The 17,674-nt window shown below is 40.3% G+C and overlaps 1 protein-coding gene and 1 long non-coding RNA gene across 4 annotated transcripts in view; one reads left to right on the top strand and one right to left on the bottom strand.

Annotated features, from left to right (window-relative positions):
* LOC137093704 (uncharacterized) overlaps window positions 1-17,674 on the top strand; it is a 115,507-nt gene that overhangs the window by 81,327 nt on the left and 16,506 nt on the right. The window lies entirely within an intron of this gene.
* The window catches only part of grin2ca (glutamate receptor, ionotropic, N-methyl D-aspartate 2Ca), a 110,910-nt gene that overhangs the window by 28,871 nt on the left and 64,365 nt on the right, over window positions 1-17,674 (bottom strand). For both annotated transcript variants that reach the window (XM_067458479.1, XM_067458488.1), the window contains one exon: window positions 9,584-9,795. In XM_067458479.1, coding sequence (XP_067314580.1) covers window positions 9,584-9,795 — 212 coding nt within the window. The remainder of the gene's footprint in view (window positions 1-9,583; window positions 9,796-17,674) is intronic.

The following is a 17,674-nucleotide window of genomic DNA, read 5'->3' on the forward strand; positions in this document are numbered from 1 at the left end:
CTGTTGAAAACTATGCATCGCTCAACATACGTCACTTACTCCGTTGCTCTGATTGGTTGTAGGTCTATCCAGTTGAGTGCAGAGGCATTTTCCTTCCTGGTTTGGTTGAAACACGCCCCATAATCACAGCCCAATGGAGCAGCGCCAGACTCATAATCTGACTACAATCTGAGTATGAGAACGTCAGGCTAGGTTTTGTGCTGGAGCAAGCTGTTAGTAAATCTGGCCCTAAGTCTCTGTGATATTCCAACTCGATCTCACAGCAATTCAGACATTTTTACAAGGTGGCTAAAATCGTACGTATTTGACACGTTGGTCAATTTGTATGATTTCGTACAAATGACCTTCCCTTAACCTCACCCCTAAGACCGACCTATCAATTCATTAAAGACAAATCGTAAAAATTCATATGAGAGAGTTTGTACAAATTAGCCACCTCGTACAAATATGTACGAATTGTTAGTAAGATAGCACTGGATATTCTGGTCTTAGCACACCTCTCCTCAACAAGACAGGTCTGTGGCGTACATGGAGCAAAAAAAGTTACCAAAGTTTCTGACTTATAGGTTAGATGTTTGTTCAAATGCTTTCATTCATGCATCAGAAAGCATGAATGAAGGAGAGAAAGGAAAGGAGATGGTGTGATGGTGCTGCAAAATGCAGAGCACTCTAATAACACTGCGCTCTCCAACCTTCCCTGTAACCTCTTGACTAATGGTGTGCACCATAAAGGGGATTCGAGGCAATGAGTCACACTAAACACCCACCCACATGCTGTCATCACCATAAACCACGGTTAATATTTGTTTGACATCAGTCACAGCATCAACAGAGATACACACCACAAACAGTCAATCCCTTCCTCATGTCACATCATTAATTCAACGTCTCTGCATATTCACATAGTGGCCTTAAAATGGCCACACTATTGGACTGCAAGTGTGTAATAAGTGTCCAAATACTTTTTGTGAGCCACTGTTTTATTATCTTGTGGGTGTTTTACCCATCCATGCTAACTTGTTTCGTTTTTTGTCCGGCTGTTTCCGCGAGCCCTCCGAAGCACGGATTTGGCCTCCAAGTAATGAGTAGAACATCCTGAGGGGATGACTCTTAAATAACACGTTAATGGGCCTACCATAATGCTGTGTGTGTGTATTTGGAGAAGGGAGGCAGACCGTGAGAGGTTTGAGACCCTCCGCTGAGTCCAGCGCAGCTTTAATCAGCCCTGCTAATTACTGCTCAGCTCTCATGAGGTGAAGCCGCAGTCCTGTGAGGATCCAGTTATCTTCATCCAGAGATGAACGCAAGCAGGTTGTGAAGGACTGAAAACAAACTACTGATCCTAATGCTTTGCAAATAGAGCTGTCAATTAAAACATTTAAAAATGACATGATTTGCTGAGACGCATTAATTAAATTAACTGCAAAGAACTGCAGCTTCAATAATTGGTAAAATAAAATTGAAATAAATATCTTTAAATAGATAAAAAGTGACTTTAGAAATCAATATAATATAATTAATATATAATATAATAGATTTTATTTCCATAATACTAAACATAATGTGCTCAAACTAGAGCTATCTATTTATTATTAAATTAGAAAATATTAAAATTATTACATCACTGATTCATTCAATTAATTGCAAATAATTGTATAAAGTGGGGCAAAAAAGTATTTAGTCAGCCACCAATTGTACAAGTTCTCCCACTTAAGAAGATGAGAGAGGCCTGTGTCATAGGTACACTTCAACTATGAGAGACAGAATTGGGGCTGTTTGTCTGCAAAGGGACCAGGATGACTGATCCGTGTAAAGGAAAGAATGAATGGGGGCATGTATCGGGAAATTTAGAGCAAAAACCTCCTTCCATCAGCAAGGGCATTGAAGATGAAATGTGGCTGGGTCTTTCAGCATGACAATCCCAAACACACCGTCCGGGCAACAAAGGAGTGGCTTCATAAGAAGCATTTCAAGGTCCTGGAGTGGCCTAGCTAGTCTCCAGATCTCAATGCCAGAAAAAATCTTTGGAGGGAGTTAAAAAAAATCCATGTTGCCCAGCGACAGCCCCAAAACATCACTGCACTAGAGGAGATCTGCATGGAGAAATGGGCCAAACTACCAGCAACAGTGTGTAAAAACCTTGTGGAGACTTACAGAAAATGTTTGACTCTGTCATTGCCAACAAAGGGTATATAACAAATATTAACTTTAGTTATTGACCCAATACTTATTTTCCACCATAATTTGCAAATAAATTCGTAAATGTGATTTTCTGGATTTTTTTTCTCATTCTGTATATCATAGTTGAAGTATACCTATGATAATAAATTACAGGCCTCTCTCATCTTTTTAAGTGGGAGAACTTGCACAATTGGTGGCTGATTGGTGGCAAATTGGTGGCAAAAAGTACTTCTATATTAGTGAACATAAGCCATATCGCCACAAAATCATGGTAATGCAAGCTCAAATTGCTTTCATGACATGACTAATGGCCTTCATTTTTTAAAGTAAAAACTTCCTAAAGCTACACACCGGAAAATGTGAAGTTAGTAGCATCGGTACTTTTAGTTACTCCCCAAGCGCATGGCAAGTGTCTCATGTTCTACACATCCCTGTTATAGTGGCTAGCAAGGCTGAGAATGTAAACTAATGCGTGTTGCGTTATGAATAGCATTATCAAACTTTCTCTATCTGTCTTTTTCCTTTAAGTACTGTAGTTTCTGCTGACATCTGGCTAATATCATGGTCCAACTTTTAATTAGGTGGCTTTAACTACTATGTACTTTATTTTTATTTATCCTTTATTTTACCAGGAAATAATCCCATTGAAATATAAGTCCTGGCCAAAATGGCAGCACAAAGTAATCACAACAAAATCAAATAAAGCCAAAAGACACATAAAACGAGAAATACAAAATACAAAAGTCCTGTCCAGTACTCAAATAATTACAGTTCATAATACATTTTATATATATTTATACACTGTAAAAAAAGATCTGTAAAAATAGGGCACTATGTACTGTATAAATACAGGTGTTTTACCTGTATTTTGATTTATACATTGTATAGTTTATGCAGTGTAGTTTGTGTTTTAAGGGTCAACAGAAATGTCTGTAAAATACTGGATAATGTACTGGCAGAAAATTACCGGTACATTTTATTTTTTTTACAGTGTATATATATATATATATATATATATATATATATATATATATATATATATATATATATATATATATATATATATATATATATATATATATATATATATATAAAAAAAAACAATAACAAGATCTTTTTTTCAAATAAACCTCCAAAAGGTTTCTAAAAATATTTAAAGGGCACTTATAGCCTCAAAATACTCTGCCTTTCATTCCATAGGAGCATAAGAGAAAAAAGCAGTTTTTCCAAATTCAAAATATGATCTAGGCACAATTAAAAGTAATATAGAAGATGATCTGTTTTTTATAAGTACAAGTACAGTGTGATAAAAGACTACAGATGTATGGAGGTAATTTGTGTAATAGAGCCTTAGCAGTAAACAGCAGCATATGCATTTTTCTCCTCTGATTCAAGAGGGACCAAACAACCAGTTCATACAAAGTACAATGATGGGAACATCAGTCACAAATCATATTGCAGCATGATATATACAACACATTTTTTTTAGTGAAGATAGATTTGCATGCATATAAATCACATCACCATAATCTAGCACAGCAAGAAAACAACTTTGCATGATTCACTTTTTAGCTTCAAAGGGAAAAATGTCTTTAAACGAAAAAGAAACCTCAGTTTAAGTCTGAGCTTTTTTTTTAGGGGATTTTCAATATGAATATTAAAATTCAACCTTTCATTGAGCCATCTGCCCAGGTATTTATTGCTGTTAACTTTTTCTATATCGTCCCCTTCTAAGGTTAAAATAGGTAGATTCAAAGTTTTAGTGCGAGAACGAGTAAAGAGCATATATTTTGTTTTGTTTTTAGTATTTATAACCAATTTTAATTTAAACAATGTGGATTGCAATACCTGAAAGGAATCTTGTATTAGCTCTATGCCTTTATTCATAGACATGCTACTGTAGAAATAATTGTATCATCAGCATATAAATGTAGTTTAGCTGTAGTTATCTCATTACCTAGGTCATTAATATATATTAAGAATAGAACTGGTACTAAGATTGAGCCCTGTGGTTCAATTAACTTTTTTAATTCAGTTAATTTTTTAATTTATAGAAGTGAAATTTTCGACTGAGACACACTGCGTTTTTTGTGATAAATAGACCTACATTTAAAAAATAAGCACAATTGTGTTCATATTATATTGCAAAACACTTTTTGCTGATATTGAGGTGAAATTCGGGCAAAGTTAGGGACAGGTGTGGTGGTATGGGTAAGTTTAAGGGTAAAGTTAGGGACAGGTGTGGTGGTGTGGGTAAGTTTAAGGGTAAAGTTAGGGACAGGTGTGGTGGTGTGGGTAAGTTTAAGGGTAAAGTTAGGGACAGGTGTGGTGGTGTGGGTAAGTTTAAGGGTAAAGTTAGGGACAGGTGTGGTGGTGTGGGTAAGTTTAAGGGTAAAGTTAGAGACAGGTGTGGGTAAGTTTAACGGTAAAGTTAGGGACAGGTGTGGTGGTGTGGGTCAGTTTAAGGGTAAAGTTAGGGACAGGTGTGGTGGTATGGGTTAGTTTAAGGGTAAAGTTAGGGACAGGTGTGGTGGTGTGGGTAAGTTTAAGGGTAAAGTTAGAGACAGGTGTGGTGGTTTGGGTGAGTTTAAGGGTAAAGTTAGGGACAGGTGTGGTGGTGTGGGTAAGTTAACGGTAAAGTTAGAGACAGGTGTGGTGGTGTGGGTAAGTTTAAGGGTAAAGTTAGGGACAGGTGTGGTGGTGTGGGTAAGTTTAAGGGTAAAGTTAGAGACAGGTGTGGTGGTGTGGGTAAGTTTAAGGGTAAAGTTAGGGACAGGTGTGGTGGTGTGGGTAAGTTTAAGGGTAAAGTTAGGGACAGGTGTGGTGGTGTGGGTAAGTTTAAGGGTAAAGTTAGAGACAGGTGTGGTGGTGTGGGTAAGTTTAAGGGTAAAGTTAGGGACAGGTGTGGTGGTGTGGGTAAGTTTAAGGGTAAAGTTAGGGACAGGTGTGGTGGTGTGGGTAAGTTTAAGGGTAAAGTTAGGGACAGGTGTGGTGGTGTTGGTAAGTTTAAGGGTAAAGTTAGGGACAGGTGTGGTGGTGTGGGTGAGTTTAAGGGTAAAGTTAGGGACAGGTGTGGTGGTGTGGGTAAGTTAACGGTAAAGTTAGAGACAGGTGTGGTGGTGTGGGTAAGTTTAAGGGTAAAGTTAGGGACAGGTGTGGTGGTGTTGGTAAGTTTAAGGGTAAAGTTAGGGACAGGTGTGGTGGTGTGGGTTAGTTTAAGGGTAAAGTTGGGACAGGTGTGGTGGTATGTGTAAATTTAATGGTAAAGTTAGGGACAGGTGTGGTGGTATGGGTAAGTTTAAGGGTAAAGTTAGGGACAGGTGTGGTGGTGTGGGTCAGTTTAAGGGTAAAGTTAGGGACAGGTGTGGTGGTATGGGTAAGTTTAAGGGTAAAGTTAGGGACAGGTGTGGTGGTGTGGGTAAGTTTAAGGGTAAAGTGAGGGTCAGGTGTGGTGGTGTGGGTAAGTTTAAGGGTAAAGTTAGGGACAGGTGTGGTGGTGTGGGTAAGTTTAAGGGTAAAGTTAGGGACAGGTGTGGTGGTGTGGGTAAGTTTAAGGGTAAAGTTAGGGACAGGTGTGGTGGTGTGGGTAAGTTTAAGGGTAAAGTTAGGGACAGGTGTGGTGGTGTGGGTAAGTTTAAGGTTAAAGTTAGGGACAGGTGTGGTGGTGTGGGTAAGTTTAAGGGTAAAGTTAGGGACAGGTGTGGTGGTGTGGGTAAGTTTAAGGTTAAAGTTAGGGACAGGTGTGGTGGTGTGGGTAAGTTTAAGGGTAAAGTTAGGGACAGGTGTGGTGGTTTGGGTTAGTTTAAGGGTAAAGTTAGGGACAGGTGTGGTGGTTTGGGTTAGTTTAAGGGTAAAGTTAGGGACAGGTGTGGTGGTGTGGGTTAGTTTAAGGGTAAAGTTAGGGACAGGTGTGGTGGTGTGGGTTAGTTTAAGGGTAAAGTTAGGGACAGGTGTGGTGGTATGGGTTAGTTTAAGGGTAAAGTTAGGGACAGGTGTGGTGGTGTGGGTACGTTTAAGGTTAAAGTTAGGGACAGGTGTGGTGGGATGGTTGAGTTTAAGGGTAAAGTTAGGGACAGGTGTGGTGGTATGGGTGAGTTTAAGGGTAAAGTTAGGGACAGGTGTGGTGGTATGGGTTAGTTTAAGGGTAAAGTTAGGGACAGGTGTGGTGGTGTGGGTTAGTGTAAAGTTAGGGACAGGTGTGGTGGTATGGGTAAGTTTAAGGGTAAAGTTAGGGACAGGTGTGGTGGTGTGGGTAAGTTTAAGGGTAAAGTTAGGGACAGGTGTGGTGGTGTGGGTAAGTTTAAGGGTAAAGTTAGGGACAGGTGTGGTGGTGTGGGTAAGTTTAAGGGTAAAGTTAGGGACAGGTGTGGTGGTGTGGGTAAGTTTAAGGGTAAAGTTAGAGACAGGTGTGGGTAAGTTTAACGGTAAAGTTAGGGACAGGTGTGGTGGTGTGGGTCAGTTTAAGGGTAAAGTTAGGGACAGGTGTGGTGGTATGGGTTAGTTTAAGGGTAAAGTTAGGGACAGGTGTGGTGGTGTGGGTAAGTTTAAGGGTAAAGTTAGAGACAGGTGTGGTGGTTTGGGTGAGTTTAAGGGTAAAGTTAGGGACAGGTGTGGTGGTGTGGGTAAGTTAACGGTAAAGTTAGAGACAGGTGTGGTGGTGTGGGTAAGTTTAAGGGTAAAGTTAGGGACAGGTGTGGTGGTGTGGGTAAGTTTAAGGGTAAAGTTAGAGACAGGTGTGGTGGTGTGGGTAAGTTTAAGGGTAAAGTTAGGGACAGGTGTGGTGGTGTGGGTAAGTTTAAGGGTAAAGTTAGGGACAGGTGTGGTGGTGTGGGTAAGTTTAAGGGTAAAGTTAGAGACAGGTGTGGTGGTGTGGGTAAGTTTAAGGGTAAAGTTAGGGACAGGTGTGGTGGTGTGGGTAAGTTTAAGGGTAAAGTTAGGGACAGGTGTGGTGGTGTGGGTAAGTTTAAGGGTAAAGTTAGGGACAGGTGTGGTGGTGTTGGTAAGTTTAAGGGTAAAGTTAGGGACAGGTGTGGTGGTGTGGGTGAGTTTAAGGGTAAAGTTAGGGACAGGTGTGGTGGTGTGGGTAAGTTAACGGTAAAGTTAGAGACAGGTGTGGTGGTGTGGGTAAGTTTAAGGGTAAAGTTAGGGACAGGTGTGGTGGTGTTGGTAAGTTTAAGGGTAAAGTTAGGGACAGGTGTGGTGGTGTGGGTTAGTTTAAGGGTAAAGTTGGGACAGGTGTGGTGGTATGTGTAAATTTAATGGTAAAGTTAGGGACAGGTGTGGTGGTATGGGTAAGTTTAAGGGTAAAGTTAGGGACAGGTGTGGTGGTGTGGGTCAGTTTAAGGGTAAAGTTAGGGACAGGTGTGGTGGTATGGGTAAGTTTAAGGGTAAAGTTAGGGACAGGTGTGGTGGTGTGGGTAAGTTTAAGGGTAAAGTGAGGGTCAGGTGTGGTGGTGTGGGTAAGTTTAAGGGTAAAGTTAGGGACAGGTGTGGTGGTGTGGGTAAGTTTAAGGGTAAAGTTAGGGACAGGTGTGGTGGTGTGGGTAAGTTTAAGGGTAAAGTTAGGGACAGGTGTGGTGGTGTGGGTAAGTTTAAGGGTAAAGTTAGGGACAGGTGTGGTGGTGTGGGTAAGTTTAAGGTTAAAGTTAGGGACAGGTGTGGTGGTGTGGGTAAGTTTAAGGGTAAAGTTAGGGACAGGTGTGGTGGTGTGGGTAAGTTTAAGGTTAAAGTTAGGGACAGGTGTGGTGGTGTGGGTAAGTTTAAGGGTAAAGTTAGGGACAGGTGTGGTGGTTTGGGTTAGTTTAAGGGTAAAGTTAGGGACAGGTGTGGTGGTTTGGGTTAGTTTAAGGGTAAAGTTAGGGACAGGTGTGGTGGTGTGGGTTAGTTTAAGGGTAAAGTTAGGGACAGGTGTGGTGGTGTGGGTTAGTTTAAGGGTAAAGTTAGGGACAGGTGTGGTGGTATGGGTTAGTTTAAGGGTAAAGTTAGGGACAGGTGTGGTGGTGTGGGTACGTTTAAGGTTAAAGTTAGGGACAGGTGTGGTGGGATGGTTGAGTTTAAGGGTAAAGTTAGGGACAGGTGTGGTGGTATGGGTGAGTTTAAGGGTAAAGTTAGGGACAGGTGTGGTGGTATGGGTTAGTTTAAGGGTAAAGTTAGGGACAGGTGTGGTGGTGTGGGTTAGTGTAAAGTTAGGGACAGGTGTGGTGGTATGGGTTAGTTTAAGGGTAAAGTTAGGGACAGGTGTGGTGATATGGGTTAGTTTAAGGGTAAAGTTAGGGACAGGTGTGGTGTTGTGGGTAAGTTTAAGGGTAAAGTTAGGGACAGGTGTGGTGGTATGGGTTAGTTTAAGGGTAAAGTTAGGGACAGGTGTGGTGATATGGGTTAGTTTAAGGGTAAAGTTAGGGACAGGTGTGGTGGTGTGGGTTAGTTTAAGGGTAAAGTTAGGGACAGGTGTGGTGGTATGGGTTAGTTTAAGGGTAAAGTTAGGGACAGGTGTGGTGGTGTGGGTAAGTTTACGGTTAAAGTTAGGGACAGGTGTGGTGGTATGGGTGAGTTTAAGGGTAAAGTTAGGGACAGGTGTGGTGGTGTGGGTAAGTTTAAGGTTAAAGTTAGGGACATCATTTTTAAAATGTAAGTACAATGTAAAAACATGTATGTACACAATAAGTGCATTGTACCTAATGATTAATTTAAATGTTAGTACACTGTTGTTAAGGCCACCTAAGATAAAGTGGGTCCAAAATTGTTTTATCTAATTCAGTATTGCAGAAATCTGGCATCTTTTAACAGCAACACCTGACCATCTGGAACCAGAATTGTTTCCAACAGAAGAGCAACAAAACAGTTATACAGTCACTTTCTTTCATTCTGTTCAGTAATATGATAAAGGCTCATGAAAATCATAATTGGGACATAAAAAGTAGAAATGTTAATATACTGCCATAAACATAGGATAAAAAAGTAAAAGTTACGACATTAAAAAATAATGACATAAAAAGCTGCAACTATGAGACAGACTAAATCTTCTTTCAAGGACTTGTCAAAAACAGACAAAAACAGAGCTCCATTTAGGCTTTGAAAATACAACTTTTGGGTAACCAGCTCAAACCTTTAACCTCAAATACACACCAATATACCCTGTGTAGGTTCAGGTTGTTAGTGGGTATCTTTTAGTTTGCCCAAAAATGAAAATTCTATCATAATTTACTCAAAATATATTCTAAAAAAATGTCAAAACATTTTTCCAATGTTGTTTATACCACAGCGTCCATCTGTTTTTGTTGCATAAAAGAAAGACAGTCACACACGTTTGGAACGGCAAAAGAGAGAGAAAAGATGACAGAATTTTCGTTTTTGGGAGGACTATCCCTTTTAGCATTGTGAAGAGCAAAACACAGTTACTTACGTTTCTGTCTTGTTCGACTGCCGTCTACAGGGGACAGTGTTACTGAGACAGGTGCCAGTAACAGGATCCACAGCTTCTACGATCACAAAAGGCCTTTCCTCCAGTGTGGCGACTGTCAAGTGCCGGTTGTCAGACACAGGCTCCAGGAAGGTCCCGTAACGTGGCCAAACTGGGTACCTCGTCTGCAGGATACCATACTCATAATTCCCCACCTGTTAAAAAGACAGATCGATTTTAAAGTGTTAGAGATGGCACATCCGTCCGCGTAAGCTTTAAGCTGTTGAATTTATTCATGAAGTTTTACAAATAAACAGTTTATACTCGTAAAACAAAGGCAGAAACGCAATTTGATTTATCTTCATCTTTCTCTATTTGCTGTGTTTACACTTGGGTTGTTATGTATTCATTTTGCAGAATTAGAGGCTTTTGTTAAATTTCCTCTTGAATGGGTTTAACACACATCATGGTTAGCCTTGTTAGAGCAAAGACAAGACCCATGAGAAAAATGCCATATACAATATGAAAACTTCTATTTCAACCTAATCAAGGAAACGAAAGCAAGGCTGTATTTAAATTACTTCAAGCCGATGCAAATCTCTGAGCAAGCACTTTCTGACTGTTACGCTTCATTAGTTTGGATGCAAGTAATCTTTGTGTGATAATTATATTCATTAGATTTTATGGTGCTTAGCAATATAGACAAATTGTAATATATTGGCTAGCTCCTTTCATCAACATATAGACCACAGCTCAGGGAAAACACAAAACCACATAGTGAAACTAATTACTGTTTTTTATTAGGCAAGAGACTGTCCACTTAATCATCCAGTGTGAAATCGGTCTCGGACTAGAATCACTCGTGCGTCTATTTTTCTGACAAATACTTGTGTCGTGCTTATTCAGAAATGCCATAAATAACCATCAAACAATGTACAGTTCTCTGGTTTCTTATAGTATTAAGACCGTCCTAATATCACAGATTCGCAGAATACCACAATATATCAACAATAGATAAATTACAATAATTAATTCTGCCCTTCAGTGAGCCAAAGCTCCTGAAATATATGTCAATAGTATACATGCAATGCAACACTACCAGCGTGATCATTGCTATCAGTGATAACAGAGTTGGTTGCAATCATATTGCTGTTTTTCATAGGTGTATAAGTTAACACTCATTATGGCAGTATGGCAGTTATCACAGTTCTACTTATAACAGGGTCGATAATTACATTTCTGATTATCATACTTACTAATGATAAAGAAGTTAAAACTTGTTGTCTAAATAGTGTCAGTTATCATAGCCCTGGTTATCATACTGCGTGTAATTGTAAAGCTGTTTTTTCTGCTAGTTATCATACTATTGATTATAATAGTGTCAGTGTTATCATAATGCTGTTTATCATAGTGTCTATTATCAGAGTGCTAGTTATCTTAAAGTTGGCTATAGAAACCCTAACCCTCAGGGCATTGGTTTTGGTCACAAACCCTCAGAGACTTGAGCAGTGTTGGGAGTAGCACACTATAAAGTAACACGTTGTTCCACTACTTTTAGCGGTAATGCATGTAACTACATTTTTTTTAATCGAGTAACACAATTACAATTACTGAAATTTAAATGAGTTTGTTACTCGTGTTACTGTTTTTTGTGAAAAATGAACGCTTGCAGGCAAGATGCTCAAATCTAGGCCCTAACCCGGCCCGTAAAAAAAAAAAAAACGTATCCTCCCTGTCAAACATTATTGCAGCCATTAAAATAGTTATATTTTGTTTAGTTTATTTGTTAAGTTAATTTAGATTTAAAAAATGAGCATTTTATTGTTTGTTAAATTAAAGTTTTAGTTTTTTAAAGTGATCACCATGTGGCCAGAGGCCGACAGAGTTAACCCAACGCTTTAGCCTCTCAAATCAACACTTGACTTGCCTATAATAAAATCTATAGATATCAAACATTTCAAGCATCACAATGTTAGTTCAAATGTTTAGCCTACTATCACCACCACCACCACAGTAAAAAGGCATTTTTGATAAGTAGAAGTTAGGCTTATTGTATGTGCTCGAAAACTAAATGGGCTACACAAGTAAAAAATATAAAAACATGCAGGGTGCCTTACCTTACACCTCTCTGCAAAATGAATATAATCTTCCATTCCCATGCTATATGCACATTTTTAAGGAGTTCAAGCAACAGGTATAAGCTGCATTTTATCCATCAGCTCATTTCAAGATCAAAGAATGAAATCTCAGAACGAGCGAGCAAAGCACTTGTAAGATCCTTTAACCTCATTAGTTTTAATGAGGATGATTGTGTTTTTGAGCATCCAAGACTTACTTTCAGTTTCACTTGCGTCAGTTTGCATGTTGGCTAGTTTTACTAATTTGTGGCAACGCGTGTTTCAGTAGCGCCATCATATCTGACTAAAAAATCCAGTACTGTCAGATTAGGTCATTTTAATTTGAACTAACCTTTCGGCATTTAAAATGTATTTTCTATAGTATGAATGTGGGTAATATGAATGTAATTCGGACATAGTACCGCCACCATGTTGTCATTGTCATGTGACCTACAAGCATTAGTTATGTCACTTCACCTCCATTCTGAAAGTATTCCATCAGGGAAGCATTTGATTTCGAACACAGCTTTAGTCTCAATCCCTTAAAGTCTTGGTTTTAACCCCTCAGAGTCTTGGTCTTAACCCCCCAGAGTCTTTGTCTTAGTCTCAACCCAGCAGCCATATCACCCTGTAGTCCAAGACTGGTTTCCCACTGAAGCTAAGCAGGGCTGAGCCTGGTCAGTACCTGGGTGGGAGACGACTGGGAAAACTAGGGGGGGCAGCAGGGGGTGCTCACCCTGTGTACTGTGTGGGTCCAAACACCCAAATATAGTGATGGGTACACTATACTGTCAAAAAGCACCGTCCTTCGAATGAAACATTAAACTGAGGTCAAGACTCTCTGTGGTCATTAAATATACCAGGATGTCCTTTGATAAAGCGTAGGGGTGTAACCCTGGCATCCTGGCCAAATTTGCCCATTGGCCTCTATCCATCATGGCCTTCTAATCATCCCCATATTGCTTCATCACTGTGACTTCTCTCCACCACTAAGCTGGTGTGTGGTGAGCGTTCTGGCACAATATGGCTGCTGTCACATCATCCAAGTGGATGCTGCACATTGGTGGTGTTTGAGGAGATTCCCCGTTCTATATGTAAAGCACTTTGAGTACCCATAAAACACTTTATAAATGTGACAAATTATTATTATTATCACCTCCGAGTCTTGATCTCAACCACTCAGAGACTTGATCTCAAATCCTCATTCTTGTTCTTGGCCTCAACCCCACAGAGTATTGGTCTTGGTCTCAACCACTCAAAGTCTTGGTCTCAACCACTCAGAGTCTTGGTCTCATCCCCTCAGAGTCTTGGTCTAAACCCCTCAGAGTTTTGGTCTTGGTCTCAACCACTCAAAGTCTTGATCTCATCCCCTCAGAGTCTTGGTCTAAACCACTCAGAGTCTTGGTCTAAACCCCTCAGAGTTTTGGTCTTTGTCTCAACCTCTCAAAGTCTTAGTCTCATCCCCTCAGAGTCTTGGTCTTGGTCTCAACCACTCAAAGTCTTGGTGTCAACCACACAGAGTCTTGATCTTGGTCTCAACAACTCAGAGACTTGGTCTCAACCACTCAGAGTCTTAGTCTTGGTCTCAACCACTCAGAGTCTTGGTCTCAACCACATAGAGTCTTTGTCTAAACCCCTCAGAGTTTTGGTCTCAAATCCTCAGTCTTGGTCTTGGTCTCAACCCCTCAGAGTCTTGGTCTTGCTCTCAACCCCTCAGAGTCTTGGTCTTGGTCTAAACCCTTCAGAGTTTTGGTCTCAAATCCTCAGTCTTGGTCTTGGTCTCAACCCCTTAGAGTTTTGGTCTCAACCCCTCAGAGTTTTGGTCTCAAATCGTTAGTCTTGGTCTTGGTCTCAACCCCTCAAAGTCTTGGTCTGGATCTCAACCACTCAGAGTCTGAGGCCCAATCCCATTTCTACCCCGTAGCCCTTCACTTTCCCCTACCCCTTTATTTTGCATGTTCGTGTGGTGGGCTAGGGGTGATTCTCGATTCTCTTCTTGCTGAAGTGGTAGTGGGAAGGGGAAGGAGAAGGGGAAGGGGAAGGGGAAGGGGAAGGGGAAGGGCCAGATAGCCCTTCAAACAAAGATTTTCCTGGACCACACTACGAACAAAGGTATATGAGGAATTCCCCTGCATACACCAGACTACCGCACTGCTAGAATGCATGTAGTGATGTTACCACTTGGGATCAATCACTTATGTGATGCCCGGGTACCAGTTTCTCCATAGACCACCAATTGAGTGATGTGAACAAATAATTAATAAATTAATAAAACAGTTAAAAAAAAAAATCTGGTCATCCTTCATAATGCAGTCAATATTTATGTCACGTATCGTCTATAAACTCTTGTGTCTCCAAGCCAACATCTGACTCGTTTGAATTACATTGCAAAGAGCTCCGTTATCACAGCACCACAGTAGAAAACAAAACAAAACCATATCAGTAATGGCCGGCTTTGATCGGCCCGGAATGGAATGGTTAACAAACAAGGAGAACAGTTTGGCCCGATGGGAAAGCGGTTTCACCAGTCTTGTATGTTCTGTATCATTCTGTATTGTCTTATGTAACTCGATTGCTTACATGTTTTTGAACTGAAAAAGAGTGCCGTTTTCTTAACTCCAAATACTCTGCAAAACAACATTGGGAGTGAGTAATTTGTTATACGTTCTCGCACCTGATTTCTGTTAGATATAGCCTACGCACTTCTCTGCTGTTCATACAGGTTACATGTTACAGGACATTAATAAAAGAAACAGGGTATATTGAAGTATGATGACGTGTAATGGTATAGTAGTGGTGTCCCATTTCTTAGGGGAATATTTTCATCTCTATGCCTTGCCACTCTGTTTCAAGAGGTAGGGATTTGTAAAGGAGTATAAAACAGAATTGGGATTGGGCCTTAATATTGGTCTAAACCACTCAGAATCTTGGTCTCATCCCTTCCTAATCTTGTTCTTGGTCTCAAATCCTCAGAGACTTAGTCTTGGTCTTGGTGACTGAAGCAAGGGCAACCTCTCACCTCAGGGCACCTTAGCAGCTTTTGACCAAAAGTTGTCACTGGAAGATGACACTAGCTAAGAAATAAGGAAAGATTTATCATCCGCTTTCAGCCTCACTGTGTTTGAAAAGTACAATCTGCTGCCTAATAAATTACCTACACAGTAAATTACATCAGCAAAGCGAAAAGGCCTGGAATGGAAAAGCACTCTTTCAGCCCGGCACTGAAATAGATGTGCAAAACAGACATAGATAAGAGCTGTAGGCGAAGAGCTGAGGCAAAGGACAATGGACTTTACCCTGAGAGACAGCTCATCAATGAGAAGTAAGAGAGTCACGTGTACAGCAATAGAGAGACACTCCATTTCATCAAAAGAAGTTCATCATGCCTGGTGCAGTCATGCACCATGACACCTTGTGAATATGTGAGCAGGATGAAAGAAGCCATTCTTTGAAGAAAGTAAAGAATCTCAATCTTTGTTTATTAGGCTCAAAGAGAAAAGATAAGAAAGCCACATAGTGACTGCAATACCAAGGGAGAAATCAGTTAAAGGAATAGTTCACAGAAAAATGAAAACTCTGTCATCATTTACTCACCTTCATGTTATTCTGGAACGTATGATTTTTTTTCTTCTTCCGTGGGACACAAAAATACAAAGACTCTTGCCCATTCACTTGCAATAGGGGACTGGTCTCTAAGGCTACCAAAAGGGTGCAAAAGCTTCATTAAATTGTCATCAAATTAGTCATTAGAACCTTTTATGTCTTCTAAATTCATATGATAGCTTTGTGTGAATAATGCCATTATTTACTGAAAATCATAAACATCTGCCCTGGCTCTCATTGGTGAGAGGGATGATAGCAGTAGCAATTTCTGATTTGTAAAAAATACTTTTTTTGAAGCTTGAAGACTCTGATCCCCCAATAGAAAGTCTTTGGAATTATTCATTTTGTATTCCACAAAAAAAAAAAGTCATGTGGGTCTGGAATGACATGAGGGTGAGTAAATGATGACAGAATTTTTATTTATGGGTGAACTGTGCCTTTAAAGCACTTGACAGCAGTGAGATTAAATGGAGAGCAACATCAAATATTCCTCATCAATCCTCATTTTTGAAGTATATCAGCTATACTATCTATAATTGTATAGCTCCATTGAGAAAACATCTGTTACTAAGCTGATATTTAAACTAAGTCCCTTAAGTCTCCTAAGTTATAAAAGAGAACCATCTGAGAAATAGCTTTTTTCCAATTTTCCTCTTATAGGGTGTTGTTATGTGTTGGTGCATGCATGCTTATTAAACTGAAGAAACACACACACACACACACACACACACACACACACACACACACACACACACACACACACACACACACACACACACACACACACACACACACACACACTTATGCAAAGTGTGTGACGCAGCAACATGCACAACCTTGAGGCAGATGGGCTACAACAGCAGAAGACCCCACCGGGTACCACTCATCTCCACTACAAACAGGAAAAAGAGGCTACAATTTGCACAAGCTCACCAAAATTGGACAGTTGAAGACTGGAAAAATGTTGCCTGGTCTGATGAGTCTGGATTTCTGTTGAGACCTTCAGATGGTAGAGTCAAAATTTGGCTTAACCAGAATGAGAACATGGATCCATCATGGCTTGTTACCACTGTGCAGGCTGGTGGTGGTGGTGTAATGGTGTGGGGGATGTTTTCTTGGCACACTTTAGGCCCCTTAGAGTCAATTGGCCATTGTTTAAATGCCACAGCCTACCTGAGCATTGTTTCTGACCATGTCCATCCCTTTATGACCACCATGTACCTATCCCCTGATGGCTACTTCCAGCAGGATAATGCACCATGTCACAAAGCTCAAATCATTTCAAATTGGTTTCTTGAACATGACAATGAGTTCACTGAACTAAAATGGCCCCCACAGTCACCAGATCTCAACCCAATAGAGCATCTTTGGGATGTGTTGGAACGGGAGCTTCTTGCCCTGGATGTGCATCCCACAAATCTCCATCAACTGCAAGATGCTATCCTATCAATATGGGCCAACATTTCTAAAGAATGCTTTCAGCATCTTGTTGGATCAATAGAATTAGAATTAGAAATTAGAATTAAGGCAGTTCTGAAGGCTATCTATCTATCTATCTATCTATCTATCTATCTATCTATCTATCTATCTATCTATCTATCTATCTATCTATCTATCTATCTATCTATCTATCTATCTATCTATCTATCTATCTATCTATCTATCTATCTATCTATCTATCTATCTATCTATCTATCGATCTATCTATCTATCTATCTATAATGTCTAATAAGTGTTTTAAATAGCATAAAGCGTTTGATTACAGCGTTCTACATGTTTTCAGCACAGCGTGGTGATTGTGTCGAGTCGAGCCTGGCACCAAATCATATTGGCCGACATCTCATTTGGAGCTTTGTTCTATTTTTCATGGCTTTCTCTCTCAGTGGTGATCCAGACCAGCATTGCATCACTCCCAGTTCCTGATATAACTTCACTCCACCTGGAGGGGAAAAAAGCGTGGCCTATGCCAGGGAACTTTGGGCAAGATTCCACACCTAATATGAACCAAGTCCAATTTGAAGAAAATATCAATAGCGAGTAATTGCTTAAAGACAGCTGGACGCAGTTTTCTGAGGCCCTGGACCAAAACAAACAGTTTTTACGGGCACCTTTCCCACTGGCTGTGCAAACAGTGTTGAGGTCGCATGGAAGTAGTCACCGTGATATTGTTGTGCACATTTACATGAATGAATTTGAGGCAGACTGCGTTTCATTTTGTATTGGCTCTTACTGCTGATGTTTGAAGACGAGCCAAACACAGTGAATGTGCTATCATTCATGCTGACCACTATAAAAACGCAAGCCATCTGAAAATAGTTTGGTCATAAAACCAGACGGTGCACAGAGGATGTCATCCAGCTCTGGTAAAAACATA

This window comes from Pseudorasbora parva, chromosome 2 (genome assembly GCF_024679245.1).
Source record: "Pseudorasbora parva isolate DD20220531a chromosome 2, ASM2467924v1, whole genome shotgun sequence".
In the NCBI taxonomy this organism is placed as follows: domain Eukaryota; kingdom Metazoa; phylum Chordata; class Actinopteri; order Cypriniformes; family Gobionidae; genus Pseudorasbora; species Pseudorasbora parva.